The sequence below is a fragment of the Torulaspora delbrueckii genome, chromosome 3 (assembly GCF_000243375.1).
Source record: "Torulaspora delbrueckii CBS 1146 chromosome 3, complete genome".
Lineage (NCBI taxonomy): Eukaryota > Fungi > Ascomycota > Saccharomycetes > Saccharomycetales > Saccharomycetaceae > Torulaspora > Torulaspora delbrueckii.
In genome coordinates, this window is record NC_016503.1 from 498606 (window position 1) to 514439 (window position 15834).

General features: G+C 42.0%; 11 protein-coding genes across 11 annotated transcripts; 4 read left to right on the forward strand and 7 right to left on the reverse strand.

Moving 5' to 3' along the window:
- Positions 1-19: 19 nt before the first annotated feature.
- Positions 20-1033, reverse strand: SHO1 (osmosensor SHO1; the record flags this gene model as incomplete). Its single annotated transcript, XM_003680333.1, has 1 exon — positions 20-1033. The coding sequence occupies one exon, from the start codon at positions 1031-1033 to the stop codon at positions 20-22; it is 1014 nt and encodes a 337-aa protein (XP_003680381.1).
- A 365-nt stretch (positions 1034-1398) lies between these two features.
- Positions 1399-2763, reverse strand: AVT5 (amino acid transporter; the record flags this gene model as incomplete). The annotated part of the gene is made up of 1 exon (XM_003680334.1): positions 1399-2763. The coding sequence occupies one exon, from the start codon at positions 2761-2763 to the stop codon at positions 1399-1401; it is 1365 nt and encodes a 454-aa protein (XP_003680382.1).
- Positions 2764-2912: 149 nt separating this feature from the next.
- Positions 2913-3431, reverse strand: MRP21 (mitochondrial 37S ribosomal protein bS21m; the record flags this gene model as incomplete). The annotated part of the gene is made up of 1 exon (XM_003680335.1): positions 2913-3431. The coding sequence occupies one exon, from the start codon at positions 3429-3431 to the stop codon at positions 2913-2915; it is 519 nt and encodes a 172-aa protein (XP_003680383.1).
- Positions 3432-3896: 465 nt separating this feature from the next.
- Positions 3897-5171, forward strand: MAP2 (methionine aminopeptidase; the record flags this gene model as incomplete). Its single annotated transcript, XM_003680336.1, has 1 exon — positions 3897-5171. One exon carries the CDS (start codon positions 3897-3899, stop codon positions 5169-5171), a length of 1275 nt encoding a protein of 424 aa, XP_003680384.1.
- A 282-nt stretch (positions 5172-5453) lies between these two features.
- Positions 5454-6261, forward strand: SCS22 (phospholipid metabolism-regulating protein SCS22; the record flags this gene model as incomplete). Its single annotated transcript, XM_003680337.1, has 2 exons — positions 5454-5496; positions 5591-6261. 2 exons carry the CDS (start codon positions 5454-5456, stop codon positions 6259-6261), a joined length of 714 nt encoding a protein of 237 aa, XP_003680385.1.
- Positions 6262-6436: 175 nt separating this feature from the next.
- Positions 6437-6832, reverse strand: RPL32 (60S ribosomal protein eL32; the record flags this gene model as incomplete). Its single annotated transcript, XM_003680338.1, has 1 exon — positions 6437-6832. One exon carries the CDS (start codon positions 6830-6832, stop codon positions 6437-6439), a length of 396 nt encoding a protein of 131 aa, XP_003680386.1.
- Positions 6833-7714: 882 nt separating this feature from the next.
- ROX3 (Rox3p) lies at positions 7715-8329 on the forward strand (the record flags this gene model as incomplete). The annotated part of the gene is made up of 1 exon (XM_003680339.1): positions 7715-8329. One exon carries the CDS (start codon positions 7715-7717, stop codon positions 8327-8329), a length of 615 nt encoding a protein of 204 aa, XP_003680387.1.
- Positions 8330-8422: 93 nt separating this feature from the next.
- Positions 8423-9856, reverse strand: GLO3 (ADP-ribosylation factor GTPase-activating protein; the record flags this gene model as incomplete). The annotated part of the gene is made up of 1 exon (XM_003680340.1): positions 8423-9856. The coding sequence occupies one exon, from the start codon at positions 9854-9856 to the stop codon at positions 8423-8425; it is 1434 nt and encodes a 477-aa protein (XP_003680388.1).
- Positions 9857-9991: 135 nt separating this feature from the next.
- On the reverse strand, positions 9992-10729 carry MRX3 (Mrx3p; the record flags this gene model as incomplete). Its single annotated transcript, XM_003680341.1, has 1 exon — positions 9992-10729. The coding sequence occupies one exon, from the start codon at positions 10727-10729 to the stop codon at positions 9992-9994; it is 738 nt and encodes a 245-aa protein (XP_003680389.1).
- A 614-nt stretch (positions 10730-11343) lies between these two features.
- TDEL0C02900 (sugar porter family MFS transporter) lies at positions 11344-13317 on the forward strand (the record flags this gene model as incomplete). The annotated part of the gene is made up of 1 exon (XM_003680342.1): positions 11344-13317. The coding sequence occupies one exon, from the start codon at positions 11344-11346 to the stop codon at positions 13315-13317; it is 1974 nt and encodes a 657-aa protein (XP_003680390.1).
- Positions 13318-13476: 159 nt separating this feature from the next.
- On the reverse strand, positions 13477-15702 carry BRN1 (condensin subunit BRN1; the record flags this gene model as incomplete). Its single annotated transcript, XM_003680343.1, has 1 exon — positions 13477-15702. The coding sequence occupies one exon, from the start codon at positions 15700-15702 to the stop codon at positions 13477-13479; it is 2226 nt and encodes a 741-aa protein (XP_003680391.1).
- Between the last annotated feature and the right edge of the window lie 132 nt (positions 15703-15834).

A 15834-nucleotide genomic window follows, 5' to 3' on the forward strand; every position in this document is an offset into this window, starting at 1 on the left:
TGGCATATATAATACACTGTTACAGAACATCATTATCGATTAATTGCACATAGTTACTGGGTATAATCCCTGTCTCTCCATTGGCTCTCTTGGCCTTCCACCATCGGCCTTCGATGTCACTCACTTTTAGAATCTCGCCTTGGTCGAAAGAAATTTCATATGCATCACCGGCATCAGCCTGATAAGAGTACAGTGTCTTTGCAGTGTAAGGGAAGCTCTCATCGCCCGCGTCGCTGTATAGCTCTAAAGTGCCACTCATCGTAGTATCGGTATTATCGTTGGTCGAGTCAGTAATATAGGTACTTCCCATGTTATTTCCTGCATTATTTTCCATGTTAACCATATCGTTGAGCTGGGCGTTAGAAGCGTATGATGGATCGGTGTTCTCAAATCCAGCAAGAGCTGTAGATGATACATAATTTTGTGGTAAGTTCTCAGGATAGAAATTACTGGTGTACCTTTGACTCTTGGTCCCGTTTTGCAATGCTCTACCGCCTGAACGACGACGAGCTCTTAGGAATGCATCTTCATATGGAGAAGGCCTGATTCCTCTCAAAGAGAAGGAATCAACCCACCTATTAGTAGGAGCACCATTATCACCTCCAAAATAAAACGTCCATATCAGATTCACAATAGATAACAGGATCAGACCCGCAGAAGCCGCAGCTTTTTTCGATCCATCACCGTAGACCAATTGATTAGCACTATTCGTGCTATATACAAAAGCCACTGCGTTCGCTGCCGTCAGGAAAGTTTTGTAGTAATCGACCACATCGAAGCAGTATAGTACAGCCATAATGCAAAGAATCATCAATTGATAGACAAGCCCCCACCAGGTGAAGATTGGGAACGATGAGGGAGAACTGGAAGCAGTAGTAATACAGCCAACAAATGCAATGATCCACGAAAGTAAGTAGATCGAGATAGAAGATATAGCGAATGGATCAGAGAGTAAAATATTGAAACGAAATTTATATTCGATCTGTGATCTGCTCCTTTGAGCTTTCGCCCTCGCTCTGCTAGGCATCGACATAACCTCGTATTCTATGTTGTCTCAACTTTAACAGATTATAAAAATGTCAACTTTAATAGATTGTTTGATCAGATATTCAAACACAGAATTGATCAATTCCGTCAATTGTAAATATCTGTTTCAAGCAGTGATGAGATCTTAACGAGATGCATCAAAATTTCGCGTCTTGAAGAATTTCAGCTGGGGTCTCACGTGATATGTTGGTGAGTATTATAGTAATAAGCAGCTAAAAAGCGTATAGTGGTTAATAGAGTTGATCGAGTCCTGTTGGAACTGATTGAGTAACTCTCTTGTTTTATTTTTGCTTCCTCTACAGACGTACGTATTTGTATTAGTTAGCCAAGCGGTCAGGGAGCTTATTTAGGCTAATGGGAAGCATTCATGGTTAGTGTAGCTGTCAAACAGGTGGCCATAACGACAACACCCCAAACTGCAAGCGCCAGGCCTGCATATTTGAACAGTTTTGTCTTGAATGGTAGAGACCCCGAGTCGACTTCTGAGCCTATCAATTGGTAGCCGAATATACCCGGGAGGATGAAAGAAATCGAGGTTGAGCCTGTGGAACCAACCACTGCTAGCACACGGGCAAGCGAGGACACGGAGATCGCTAGTAGGTATGATGCCAGTAGGAGAAAAATCGTAATGATGACAAATTTTCTGCCATGCAGTGGGACAACCGGAGGCTGATTAGCAGAGTCTTCCTCGATAAGTTCATCAATCATATATTCTTGATCACCATTAACAATCAAAGTCGATGCTTCATCCACTGCATTTGCAGTGTTATCAGTCCTTGTGTTCTGCTTGGACTGGGACAGATGTTCTTGCAAGTAGAAAAGAATATGATTAATCGAAGCTCTGGCTGGGTGGCATTGTAAGGGAAATGCCAGCATCACAAGTAGCACAATGGCTATTCTTCCAACAGTCGTAGATGCGAATTGTGGGTATAGTTTAATAATGTTTCCAATGATATGATCACCGAATGTCAGATAGCCCATACCACCAATAAGCAAATAGAGTGAAAGAGCTAGGAACATGGCATAGATTGCCACTTTCTTGATATGCCTGAATGAGGTATCCTTTTGCTCATTAATCACAGAAAACATGTTGTGGTGACAGGTGTAGGCAAACACAAATATTGGTAACGTAGTCAACGGATTAGTCTCATCGTGGGGAATCCAAAGTGAGACATGTCCCTTAAGATCATGAATTTCTTCAGAGGGCCAAACAAAGTGTATAAATATCAACACACAAAGGTATGCCACGGACAGAAGTGCGATTAAGGATGCGTACCTAAGTGAGCTCAATCTTTTTAGAAAGCATAATGGTGAAACGATGAATAACATGATAAGGGTTATATGCACATTCCTATCGAGCAACAGATGATTTGATGTAAATACAGACGCTATTTGTGGCGTCAGATCTCCAACAACAATCATATAGGAAACTCCTACACCAAAACATTTGATAGCTATCGCAATATCGAATATGACACTCAAGTTTGGATTTATGATCTGGGTCAAAGTGAAAAAAGATGCAGATTTCTCAGGGACATAGCGAGCCACCTTGGCTTGCAACAGTAGGCCTCCTAGTGAACATAACGCACAAAAGATTATCACCAGCAAACCGGGTATAAGTCCGAATGGTTTGAACCCATAGGGCATGGCTAAGACTCCGGCACCACATGCCGTATGCAATAGTGTAATGACACCTGAACGAGTGCTCGATGCCATCTTGGAAGGTCCTTTTGTCTTCTTTTGTGATTGTCAAGCGGTATCTTCGAGCTTTTGAAAACCCCATGAAGATTTACCGATAATAAACAGATTTAATTTGTATATACAGAAAGATGAATAATGGACTATGTACTAATGACTTTGGCTATTTAATAGCCCTTCCTCTTGGCGTCCTTAACGATTTCAATCAGTCTCTTGAAACCCTTCATAAAGTCTCTCCTATGCCTTTGTGATTTCTTTAATTCTGCCACTTTACCTGGTTTCATGTAAAACCGTTGGTTTCTGCTATCCTGTGGGATCTTGTTGGCAAACATTATACCATTGAGTTGTCTGAAAGCGTTGGAAGTATCACTGTTAAAAACATTTACTGTTCTTCCAGCGACGACACCTGTCAATCTTGAGCCCAGGGCATCGTCCCTTGGATTATGTGCAAACTCAGCAAATCCGCGTGGTACATTAGAACTAGGTTTGGATTTCTGCTTGTGATCGTGATTCAGACTCTGGGAGAGTTGGTCACTCTTGGATGTAGGGTTCTTGCTCGAAAGAGGGTTCAGCAGTGAATGATCGAATGACGGAAAGTCCTGATTGATTATACGACCAACGCTGAACAATCTAGTGTTTCTCATAACATTGAGGGACAAATTGGAGTGGCAAGTAGATCTGAGCATCCTTCGAAGTAATTCTTCCTAGATCTTTTGATTTGTGCTCGTTGTGACTACAAAATTTTTCAAATGATTGAAGCGAATTAAGTTTACTATCAAAGAACAAAGAACAAAGATCAAAAGATGAGTATCTACAACCATCTAAGTATCATTGGTTCACTCTTCTCGCCGGATTGTTTGTTTTTAGAAGCCGCCGGACTAATTTCCAAAGGCTGCATAGGGCTGGCAGAGGATTGAGCAGACCGATGAGTGAAGTTAATTAGTAGTAAACTTGCAACTTCTCTTGATGAAAGTGAACTTTTATAACATATGATGAGCGCTCAACGAAATATTGTAGCTACTGTTCTTAAGGTACTGTCCAGAAACGTACATAATTATATTTCTGGTCTCCTTTAAGCTCTCTTATTCATCATCAGTATTCTGCATCCTTCAACTAACAAACTCTACAACCCATCACTTAAAAGCCCAAATATGCATGATCAACTAAAGAAGGTTGAAAATGAGGTTAATGAACTAACTGTTGAGCCAAAGGAATCAGTGACGAATACAGTGGAGGAGCCAGCCGCTGCCGAGTCGGATACAGAGGGGGATGCAACCAAGACCAAAAAGAAGAAGAAGAAGAGATCTAAGAAGAAAAATAACAATATCAAGGACATCACGACGTTTTATCCCGATGGAGTATACCCCGAAGGTGAATGGCTAAACTACGGTCAGGACTTTAACTTGGCACGTACCACTGATGAGGAGCAGAGATACTTGAAGAGAAGTAAGGAAAATGAGCAACACTGGAATGATGTGAGGAAGGGTGCTGAGATCCATCGTCGTGTTAGACACAATGTTCAGAACAAACTTCAGCCGGGAATGTCTTTAACAGACATCGCCAACATCATCGAGAATGCAACGAGGAAGTTTACAGGTGCAGAGGATTTGAATACGATGGAGAATCCGACTAGTCAGGGGATTGGTTTCCCAACGGGTCTCTCATTGAACCACTGTGCGGCTCATTTTACACCTAACGCGGGGGACACAACTATTCTAAGACGTGAAGACGTTATGAAGGTTGATATCGGTGTGCAAGTTAATGGTAACATCGTTGACTCGGCCTGGACGGTAACTTTCGACCACCAGTACGACAATTTGCTTACTGCGGTCAGAGAGGCCACGTACACTGGTATTCGTGAGTCTGGTATCGATGTAAGACTCACTGACATCGGTGAAGCGATCCAAGAAGTCATGGAATCCTACGAAGTAGAGATAAATGGCAAAACCTACGCTGTCAAGCCCTGTAGGAATTTATGCGGTCACAATATCGGCCCCTACAGGATCCACGGTGGTAAATCTGTGCCCATTGTCAAGAACGGCGACAACACCAAGATGGAAGAAGGTGAGCACTTCGCCATCGAAACTTTCGGTACCACCGGTCGTGGTTACGTGGTACCGGGAGGCGAAGTCTCGCATTACGCTAAGAACACTGACTCGTCTGCGATCCCATCGCTCACAAAAGCCAAGCAATTGCTCCATACGATTGACAGAAATTTTGGCACACTACCATTCTGTCGCAGATATCTCGACAGGCTCGGAGAAGACAAGTACTTGTTTGCATTGAACAATCTAGTGAAGCAGGGAATTGTTCAGGACTATCCGCCGCTAAACGACGTGCACGGCTCCTACACAGCGCAATTCGAACACACCATACTACTGCATCCGCATAAGATGGAAGTGGTCTCCAAGGGTGACGACTATTAGTCAATACAGGGTATCATAGCGCTAATACAACTCGATATAAGTGAATTTAACAGTATGTAAGCGTATTATTTTGGTTCTCTTCGCCTCGTTAGTTATGATATTCGGGTAAACCACAGCCTAAAGCTCTTTTCTGTGCATTTTCCTCCTTCCAGTTTCTCTGCAAGGGCAAAATACCAAAAGTGTTTAGCTTAGATTTATAGCGATTAGTGATCAATTGCAAGTGAAAGAGGCGTTTTAGGTAGCGTTTTGATTCATTACGGTGCATTTCTGAGGTTTTGAAAAATGGTACTAGTTGATATTAGCCCTGATGTCTTGGAATACAAGCGTATGTTCAGCTTTCCCTTCGTATAAATATACCCTTTCAAAATGATTGTGATCGGGGGTTTTAGAGACTTGATTTACTAACTTATTCAATTTAGCTCCTTTCACTGAGCAATCTACTGAGTATGCTACCATTACAAACAATTCTGAGCAACCGGTTGCCTTTAAAGTGAAGACTACTGCGCCAAAATTTTACTGTGTTAGACCAAATGCAGCTGTAGTGAAACCTGGTGAATCAGTACAAGTTCAAGTCATTCTATTGGGACTAACTAAGGAACCTACAGCGGATTTCAAATGTCGTGACAAGTTCTTGGTGATAACGTTGCCTGCGCCTTATGATTTAGGTGAAAAGACAGTGGCGGATGCTTGGCCTGAATTAGAAACTGAGTTCAAGCAACAAGCTGTTTCCAAGAAGATCAAGGTTAAATATCTATTAGATCAAGAACCAGCGGTAGCTCAAGCTGTGCCACAACAAGTACCGGAACCAGTGGAAGACCATCGCGAAGAGATTCCAATTACTGCCAAATCTGAGGCTGCTCCAGTTCCAACTCTGGAGACAGAACAAGTGAAGAAATCAGTGGATGAGAAAAAGATAAGCAAACCAGTGGAAGAGTTTACCTCCTCGGAACCAGAAAGAGTTACTACTAGGGAATCTACATCATCGAACACAAAGACTGAACCTGTATCTGCACAAGAAGGTTCTTTAAACTCAACTGCATTGATTCTAATTGCAATCATTGCTCTTGTTCTTGGCTGGTTGTACTATTAGGAAACTTTATTCCTTTTATAAAGATCTCTCTTACGTATATGTAACTTTTTATCTTCTTTGATTAAGTTTAAACGATGCTTTATTGCAATGTACACAGCTTTAAGAGATTATTCATATATATTCTTGAGAACATGTAAAAAAATACACCTTTGACAGTCAATCAATTAAGATCCCTTTAAGCTTCCAAAGCCAAACGACCCTTAGGGTTGGTGACCTTGATACCTAGAGCCTTAGCTCTAGCTAGGATAGGAACTCTGTTCTTGGAAGAAACGTTGTGAGCAATTTCAGCGGCGTAACTCTTGGTGTGCATAGTCAACACTTCCAAGTCCTTGATGTTAGCGACCAAGAAGACCTTGTGACCGGATGGAGACAAGAACTTAGTCTTCTTGTTAGAACCGTAACCGATGTTTGGTTCATCGATGTTACCTCTGAATCTTCTTCTAACAACGGAGTCAATACCCTTTTGCTTTCTCCAGTTCTCAGAAACTCTCTTGTAACGGTCAGAGTGATGACGCTTGAACTTCTTGGTGTGTTTCTTGACAATCTTTGGGTGTGGTAGAGAAGAAGCCATCTGTATGAAATTGTTAGTAAATTGGTTCAAAATTGGTTTTTGATGAAATATGCTTCCATTAATGTTCTTTCCTCTTATAATCTCTCCTTCGTTCGCTCGTTGGAAATTTCACATATCCCGTATCTGTTACACCTATATCGACATACCTTGATACTCACTTAATTTAGCGTTCTTGAATATACACTCAAACACTTCAGAATCTTATTATGTAAATAACTATATTTTCACTACTGTCAATCCACTACACTAGGTAACGACGAGTCTGCTCGGCAGTGTAGACTGCTCTGCCTAGGCAGAACCATCTCCGTCTAGCGTTCAGTCTGCATCCCAGTAGGACCCAGCCTATAGGCTGGTCTGCCCAACAAGCCCAGACAGCCCAGTCCGCTACGCCCAGCTTTCTTGCCAAAAAAATATGACGACGCAATATGAAATTTTGATGTACACATTTTTCTGATGATATCTGGGTTTTTTTCAAATTCAAAACAGTCACTCATAATCTCAAAAAAAAAATCGCTCCCAGTAATTTATAACGACTTAGTACAAAGAATTTAACGAGTATTAAGCTCAACAAGGCACCGTTTAAACGAAGTACAGTGGCATAGTTGATCCCATTCATTTTCTTGCCTTTTCTTGGAGTTTGTAGCTCCGATTACAACATATCGTAAATTCTACTCGCTGTTGAAAGACGAGTGGCAGTTGTCGATCCTGTGATCCATTTCTTTTTCACTTGGAAAGTTTCCCAACACCTCTATATTGAGTATATTGCACTTGTTGAAGCCACTCGATTGAAAAATTAACATACATATAAACATACAGCTATACAAGTATTCGGCTGTATCAATTCGACTAGACTTTTAGAAGACTACAGTAACATATATGTCGATGTCGGCTGCAATTGATGAACAAACGCTTCCCTCGTATTACTACTATGTGGATCCCGAAGTTACATATCAGGCTTCTAGACCCAATCCGTTGGAAGATCTGATATCTGCATACGGTTTACAGGATCTATCTCACCAAGTGGCGAGGGCCAATTCTGATGGTTCAAAAGCTATCAAACTGAGGAAATCGTACAAGAATCAAATATCGGAGTTGTCTGGTAAGTTCGGTACCATACCGACGAGGGAAAATGGTAAAGGTGGTGAGGTAGCACATATTTTGTTTCAGAATAACCCTGATATGATGAACCAAGTACGCAAAGAGTCTGGGATGACTCCTGAAGAGTATCATACAGCGATGATCAATCGTGACGCATCGTTATTTGAACCTCCTAATTTGGATTGGAATATGTGTCGTTCTGTTCTATCTCAATTTGAAAGATCATACCCCACAGAGTTTCAGAATCAACCAGGTTTCCAAGTTGAGGACCTGGCGTTTGATTTGGACGGAACGGGTAAAGTCAATGCGAAGAAGAGGAAAGTGAAATCAAATGGTAGTTCCATGGCTACGCCTAATAGTGATATGCAAGAGGATGTCAAGCGTAGAAGGTTGGAATGATCACTTTTCAATAATAACGGTTATAGATTATACGGGAGAAATATATAGTTTTACATTTTTTTGTTTGAAAATGGTTTGATTTCAAAGCTCTTGTTATTTTCTCAGGTAATCTCTCAAATAGTTGCCCAGTTTCATTGCACCTTGCTCTACTGCGTCTTTCAAAACTTGTAAATCATCCTCGTTGCTCATGTTGAAATCAACAAATCCATTGTTGGCACCTTGACTACCGAAACTTTGACGCACTGGACGGCCAAACTCGTCTTCTTGTGGTTCTTCTTCTTCTCCGAAATAAGATGATGAGGAAATTGAAGTAGCGGTATCAAAAGTCTTTAATTTTTGTTTAGCTTCGCGAGATGCATCTTCATCATATGTTCCACGACCGAACAATTGATCCGAAGAGATAGCTTTTTGTTCACCGTACCTGGCGGCGATCTTACCCGTATATTTAGGACCCGAGCTGGCCGTACGTTCCTCCTTTTGCTTCTTAGCTAGTTCATCTGCGTCATTCATTGTCATACCGAATCCCAATTTGGCAAACTTGGGCTTCAATTCTTCCACGGGACCTTTAGAATTATCTTCTTTATCAAAATCATCAAAGAAATCATCGTGTTTCTTAGTATCATGGAAAGTCTCCTGTCTCTCTTCAATCATAGTGGTTGCCTTATATGTAGGTTTAGATCTTTGATTAGCAGCACCCAGATTAGATTGTTTATCCACTTTTTCTTGTTCTGCTTCTTTGGCAAACTGTTCGAACAAGTCATCAGCTTCAGATTTATCAACTTTGTTTGCTGCGACTCTCGTTGGTTTACGGCTGGAAGACAAGATCGAGTGTTTCTTGGCACCGCTGGCTGCAATGGGTGCTTTCTTCCTACTAGATGACAGAATAGAGGCTCTGGCGGCTGTCTTGGGTTGACCACCAGTGCTTGAAGGAGTCAAGACTTTTGGTGAGCTTGAACCTTGACGACTATTATTGATAGCCGTTGGTGTAGAAGCTGGTTTCTCCCAATTAGAGAAGAAATCATCCACACTATTTGCATTTGAACCAGCTAATGAGGAAGACTCCGTAGAACTGCCTTCCAATTCATCTTCTGCAAGAATCAATTCAGCGGGATGTAGTTCCATATCTTTCTTAACTTTTTGATCCAAATGTTCTTTATAACGTTTTGCCACACCACTGGTGTATTTCACACGGGCATCGACATTGGATGTATTCAAAAACTGTTTACCATTGTTCTTCAAGAAATATTCACGGGCCTTATGATTACCACCATGCTTAAACCTTCTCAAATTGTTGATAGTCCATTTATCCAGGTTAGAGGATTTGACAAAAGTAATATGGACCCCTAGATTTCTATGCACAGCAGAACATTGGATGCACAACATCACACCAAAAGGCACTGAGGTCCACGTTGGATTCTTGTTACCACAATCAAAACATACTCGATTTTCCAACTTCGAGGCCAGCCTTTGGAAAACCTGGGTAGTCAACTCCTTTGTTGCAAAAACTTCACCCTCGTCGCTACTCATCCTTGACCGTTCCACCTGCTATACTGACAATGTTGTAGTTTATTGATTCGCTTTTCTTTCACTTTATGGGTATATCTTTTCATGTTAAAAACTCGTCACGTGCTCAGCAATGCCATAGTTAAGCTACTTAACCTACTAAAAGACGTTAAGCCAGTTGAGATATTTGAACCATCTTGGTTCTACAAGAATGCACTTTGCACTAGCATAGACCGCTGGTTTCCACAGAGAGGCAAGCCACGGGTTCTCAAATCGTGGTACACTCTCCAGAGTGCCTTCAATAACACATTTACGACCTTTGAACTCCGAGACGTGCGCCCTCAACACAATCGTCGAGTCCGCTGGAATTCCACGTTGAAAATCTATATCCAGTTTTGCAGTCACCCCTCTCTTGCTTGGTAAAGTGGGGAACCCGCAATAACACAACGCTTCGTCTAGCACTAGCGACAGAACGCCCTTGTGCACCTGACCCTGTTCATTTGCCAAATCGGCGCCAAAGTGGTAGAATATAACAACTTCTCGTCTCTTTGTATCTTGCAAGATCACAGGATCGATCCCCAGCTTTTCTGGCCCAAACAAGATCCCTTGTCCCACATGATAAGCACGATGACCAGGTGGGATCTTTTCACTCTGCACCGAATGATCAAAATCAGGGTCCTGGAGCAATCTACGATACAGTCCATTCTTTCTTATGCCCTCTAGTACATCCATTCGTTGCAATTGCAAACCTGTGCCTTCTTTCGAGGAGACGTTGTCCTGCAACGTCATCGAACCAGCCTCATCGGGCCAAGCCCTAATGAAATAGCCCACTCCCAGCGAAAATCCCAACGCAGGGAGCAGCAATCCCCTATTCAAACTTCTCACAACCGAGTTCATCGGATGATATTGTCAGCAAAATCGACTACGAGTAAACTAATCGATCTGATGATCTATTCATTTCTATAGTATCGAATAATAAGGCAATTAAATCAAGAATACATTAGGCTTCGGGTATAATCCCGCTATTCCGAGGACCTCCTGCCCCTGTTACCCAGCTTCGGTCTTCAAATATTTCAAAGCCGTCCTCTCATTTCCCCTTTCGGAGTTGTCTTCGTTGTTCCTTTTAAGGGGTCCAGTTTGAAAGATATCTCCCCTTGTCCCGCCCCCCACCCCCACGCCGATATTTTTCCGGACTTGGCAGCCGCTCGAGCCCCTCCCCCGCTTTTCCGGGATATGACTCTCGAAGCGCATAGAGTGCCACTCCAACACGTCAATCGGCGGGAAACCGGAGGAGAAATATCCTTGAGGTATAGTGAAAAATGGGAATATCTACGGGTTTCTGCCGTTCTTGGCAGGTTGTTTGCGAATCCTCGGACAACGGGAACTCTGTGTACAACTGTACTCTCGATTCATATATAAAGGTCCATGGATCTCATAGCTATAATGAATGTTTCTCCTTAAAATTTTTTTTAATAGAACAAAAACGATTGAGTAACAATTAATAACAAAAAATGTCTGATAGTAGTTCACTGGATGAACCAAAGGCAACTGTTTCGCATCAGGATGATGTTAGGGCGGAAAAAGCCAATTATAATAAAGAAGCACTTTTCAAGCCAAAGATGAGTGATTCTTCTTCGGCAGATATGGAAGATAACACTTATGGGGAAAATGAGGCAAATACCAGCGGCGATGGTAACGTTTTGGGTCAATATTCAGTAAAGCAAGTTATGCAAATGGGTAGACATTTTGCTCAGAAGCACAATTTACCCAATGATGATGATATTTTCGCTAGAGCGGCCGCTTTAGCTAGAGATCCAAACAAATTCGACCATATGGATTTTTTGTCGGAACATGAGCGTATAGCTTGTTATGACGAAATTAATAAACCTTGGAGTTCTATGACTAATAAATTGATCCAAATTATTGCAGCTTCTGCTATGTCTGCAGCTGTGCAAGGTATGGATGAAACGGTTATCAATGGTGCTCTATTGGGTTACCCAAAAGCTGTTGGTTTGGATGGCGGCACAGAAAGAGAGAATTGGATCCAGGGTTTGGTCAATGGTGCTCCTTACTTGTGTTGTGCTGGGTTTTCGTGCTGGACCACTGATTGGATGAACAATAAACTCGGTCGTAAAAATGTTATTTTCTTCACCTGTTTGATCTCTGCTATTTCCTGTTTTTTGCAAGGTTTCGGACCCACTGGTGCGCCCGGTTGGCATTATCTATTGGCGATGAGACTGTTATTGGGTGTTGGTCTAGGACCAAAGAGTGCTACCACTAATGTTTATCTAGCAGAGTGTGCTAGTAAGCAAATTAGAGGTTCTGTCACCATGATGTGGCAATTGAACACTGCGTTGGGTATCATGTTTGGTTATGTTTTCTCTCTAGCTTTCTTCCACGTTCCATCTCATGGTATCGGTGGTGGTTTGAACTGGAGATTGACACTGGCGAGTGCTATGATTCCAGCTATCTTTGTCATGATTCAAATTCCATTCTGCCCTGAATCACCACGTTGGCTGATGGGTAAGGATCGTTACATGGAGGCTTATGAAGCAACGGTTCAGATCAGACCCCATAAGATTTTGGCATGCCGTGACATGTTTTATCAACATATTCTCATGATGGAAGAGGAATCATTGCAATTGCCATTCGTCAAGAGGTTGCAGGAAATGGTTACCGTTAGAAGAAATAGGAACGGTTTGCTTGCATCGTGTGTTTGTGCCTTTATGCAACAATTCTGTGGTATAAACGTTATCGCATACTATTCTTCTACTATCTTCAAAGAGAGTGGTTTCTCAGACTTGCAATCTTTGGAGGCTTCGTTTGGTTTCGGTCTTATTAATTTTGTCTTTGCATTCCCAGCTTTCCTAATGATTGATAGGTTCGGTAGGAGGTACCTGTTACTGCGCACATTCCCTTGGTTGGCTTTGTTCTTACTGATTGCTGGTTTTGGCTTCTGGATCCCTAAATCGAATAACGATGCCAGAATGGGTGTTATCACCATGGGTATCTATGTGTTCACCGCCATCTACAGTTTCAGTTGTGGTCCTGTTCCTTTCATTATTGCCGCTGAATCTGCCAACTTGGCTTCCAGATCCCTAAACGCTTCCATCTTTACAGTCGTTCTATGGGGTTTTAACTTCATTTTAAGTTTGACTTGGAATAGTATGCTGGCCGCTATGAAGGCACAAGGTGCATTCGGATTCTACGCATTTTGGAATCTCGCAGGTTGGTTTATGGTTTACTTCTTACTTCCAGAAACAAAACAATTCACTCTGGAAGAATTGGATGAAGTGTTCGATATTCCTTTGAGAACTCGTATTGCCTATGAATTCAAAGAGCTATGGCCAAATTTCCAAAGGTCCATCTTGTGGAGAAAGAATGTTAAGGGACAACCGCCACTAGGACCACACCAAAGATTGTCTTTGAAGTCTGAGGAATGGAATGATAAGGCATCCGCCGAGTTTGTCGAAAAAGCAAACTAATTTTACTTTGCACTTTTTAACGTTTAGTTTATGGTCTTTTAATTAATTTATAACTAACAAACAATTAGAAAAAAATGAGGTAACAACTGAAAATTTTCATTTTATGTTACAACCTTCCCACGAGCTTTGCCGTTTATCAATTGCCGAGTCTACGAAATTCTAACTACAATCAGCACTCACCACTACATTAAGGTCTTCGTAATTTTCTGCGCTAGTAATTTCTAATCCATGTTCATTTGCGAGATGCAGCAAGCAGATGAAACAGAAGCTAGTGGAAATATCCTTTCTCGCCTCATTCGTATACCTCTGGCTTATTTCTGCTGCGATATCAGTGAACTTCAACTTAATTTCTTCACGTATGTCCTCATCGCTGCTTTTGGTCCTGCGCTCATCCTTCAGAATTTTTATGGAGCTCCATATGTTATCTTTCAATCGCTTAACATCAACTTTCTTTGATACTCGCGAAAAGCTCACTTTGTTATCTGTGAACGGGAATTTACCTAGCTCCTCCGCAGGCATTGAGCTCGGGCCATCGTCTTTGAAGTCCTCGTCGTCAAAGGCCTGATTGAAATCCACGCCGGCGTCATCCTCAAATGGATTCTCTAGATTCCCGCCTACTATTTGCTCTGGTTCCTCCTTTTCTTCCTCATTCTGCTCATGCTCTTTTCTTGAATAGTTTTCAGCCCAAAAATGCTCATCTGCCATCGCAACTCCGCCATCATCTCCGTTGGCTCCATCCATGAAGCTTGCATTTCGTACAAGCTCCGGGGCAGAACCCTGCTCTCTCTTACTACGCCTGGGTTGGAATAGACTCATAGTCTGCTCAGGTTTTATGAATAATCTAGTGATCTTTTGTGTGGTAAAATGAAAATCATCCGGTAGTAAGTAATGTGAATCATTAGTTCTGGATTTCTGTGGCAGATCAATGTTCGCTCGCTTCTTGCTTGCAAATATAGCTTCCTCGAATTTATCATCCAAAGCAAAGAAATCAATCTCTAGTGGTCCCTTCTTTTTCTTCTTAGATTCCTCTGGTACTGCAGCCTCACCACTAGGTTGATCTGGTGGCGCAGTGCTTGTATCCTCATTTCGGTTGAGGACGTTTTTCTTTTTGAAATTTCGCACTTTCCAGTGCTCTCTGCCTCTCCAAGTCTTCGTCAAGTTTTCATCAAAATATGCCATAAGTTCCTGTTCAAATACCCCACCAAAATCCGCATCACTTTCGTCTGCAAGAGATGCATCTTCGTCTTCATCAGCATTGTCTGCCTCCTCATGATTGCCCTCTTCACCACTCAAGTTCTCAATTGGCCCAATTGGGTCTTCTTCTAGCATCTGATCATTACTATTGTCCACTTCATACCCCAAATCTGGAACAGCCTCTTCTAGTTCTTTCTCACTTAGAAAATTGTCGAACTTGCTATTTATTCCATCAATGAAATTTTTGGCTTTATTCATATCATCAAAAACTTTGGGCAGTTGCTGCATCGACTGTGAGATAACTGAATTGCTAATATCAGTGAACTTTATGAAATCCATCCCTAAAGCCAATATTTCGTCCTCAATCACTATAGAATTACTTGTGGTATCGTTGTTGAAAGACGTGTTTGCAGCTTTTGTAATAGAGTCCATCCCAACAGCAGACTCACTGGCATCTTCGATGTCAGATTCGGATTCACCATCTCGCTCCTCAGTTTCCTCTACTTCGCTTTTTTTGGAGTCCTTCATTGCCGCATCAAATACTACTCTTGCATCCTTGTCTATATTCAACGTGTTCAAAAGAAGACTCTTAGCACCTCCCTCATCAAAGTCGACCAGCGCCTTCTTAAAGAGAGGGTCAATGTTCAGCTCCTGGTCAAGCTCCTTCATCTTGATGGTTTCAAAATCAACCAAAGTGGTTTCTAAAACCCGATTGTGGTTCAACCGTCTGGTCTGAGCCACCACATTGTTCGATATCGGCAGTCCAGTGGAAGGATCTATTTGTATATCACCCTCTGAAGCATCGGGATCATCACTTCCTTGATCCTCTGTGCCTTCTCCGTTGGCGGCGTTAGCCTTCTCTTGTTTCTCAGACAACTTCTTCTGTGCTAACCCGCTGAGTAGTTTCCCGGTTTCAGTGGTGACCGAATCGACTCTCGATGAATAGATCTTCACGCAGCCGTCCAACGTCGCAGAGGCTTTCTGAAAGTTTATATTGTTTTCTGAATCTCTCAGAACGTTCAGGTCATGGAAATAGTCTATAAGGGCAAAATTCCAACTGTTACGCGAATTGATCTTATTATCGGTGGCCATCTTGATCCATTCTTCGAAATTAGCCATCATCGTTGACCTATTGGTGAACAAACCTTGGTCCTCCACATCCTCATGGTCGTATCGTATCCTTGCTGACATCAAGCAGCGCTCAGGTTGCCTAAATGTCGTTCTGCCTCTTGACTTTAGCGATGATGCTTTAGAGGTAGTCAAAAGGTAAACATTATTAAAGCTTTGTCTGATCCGTCTGTCATGACTTTTCATTATAAAGGT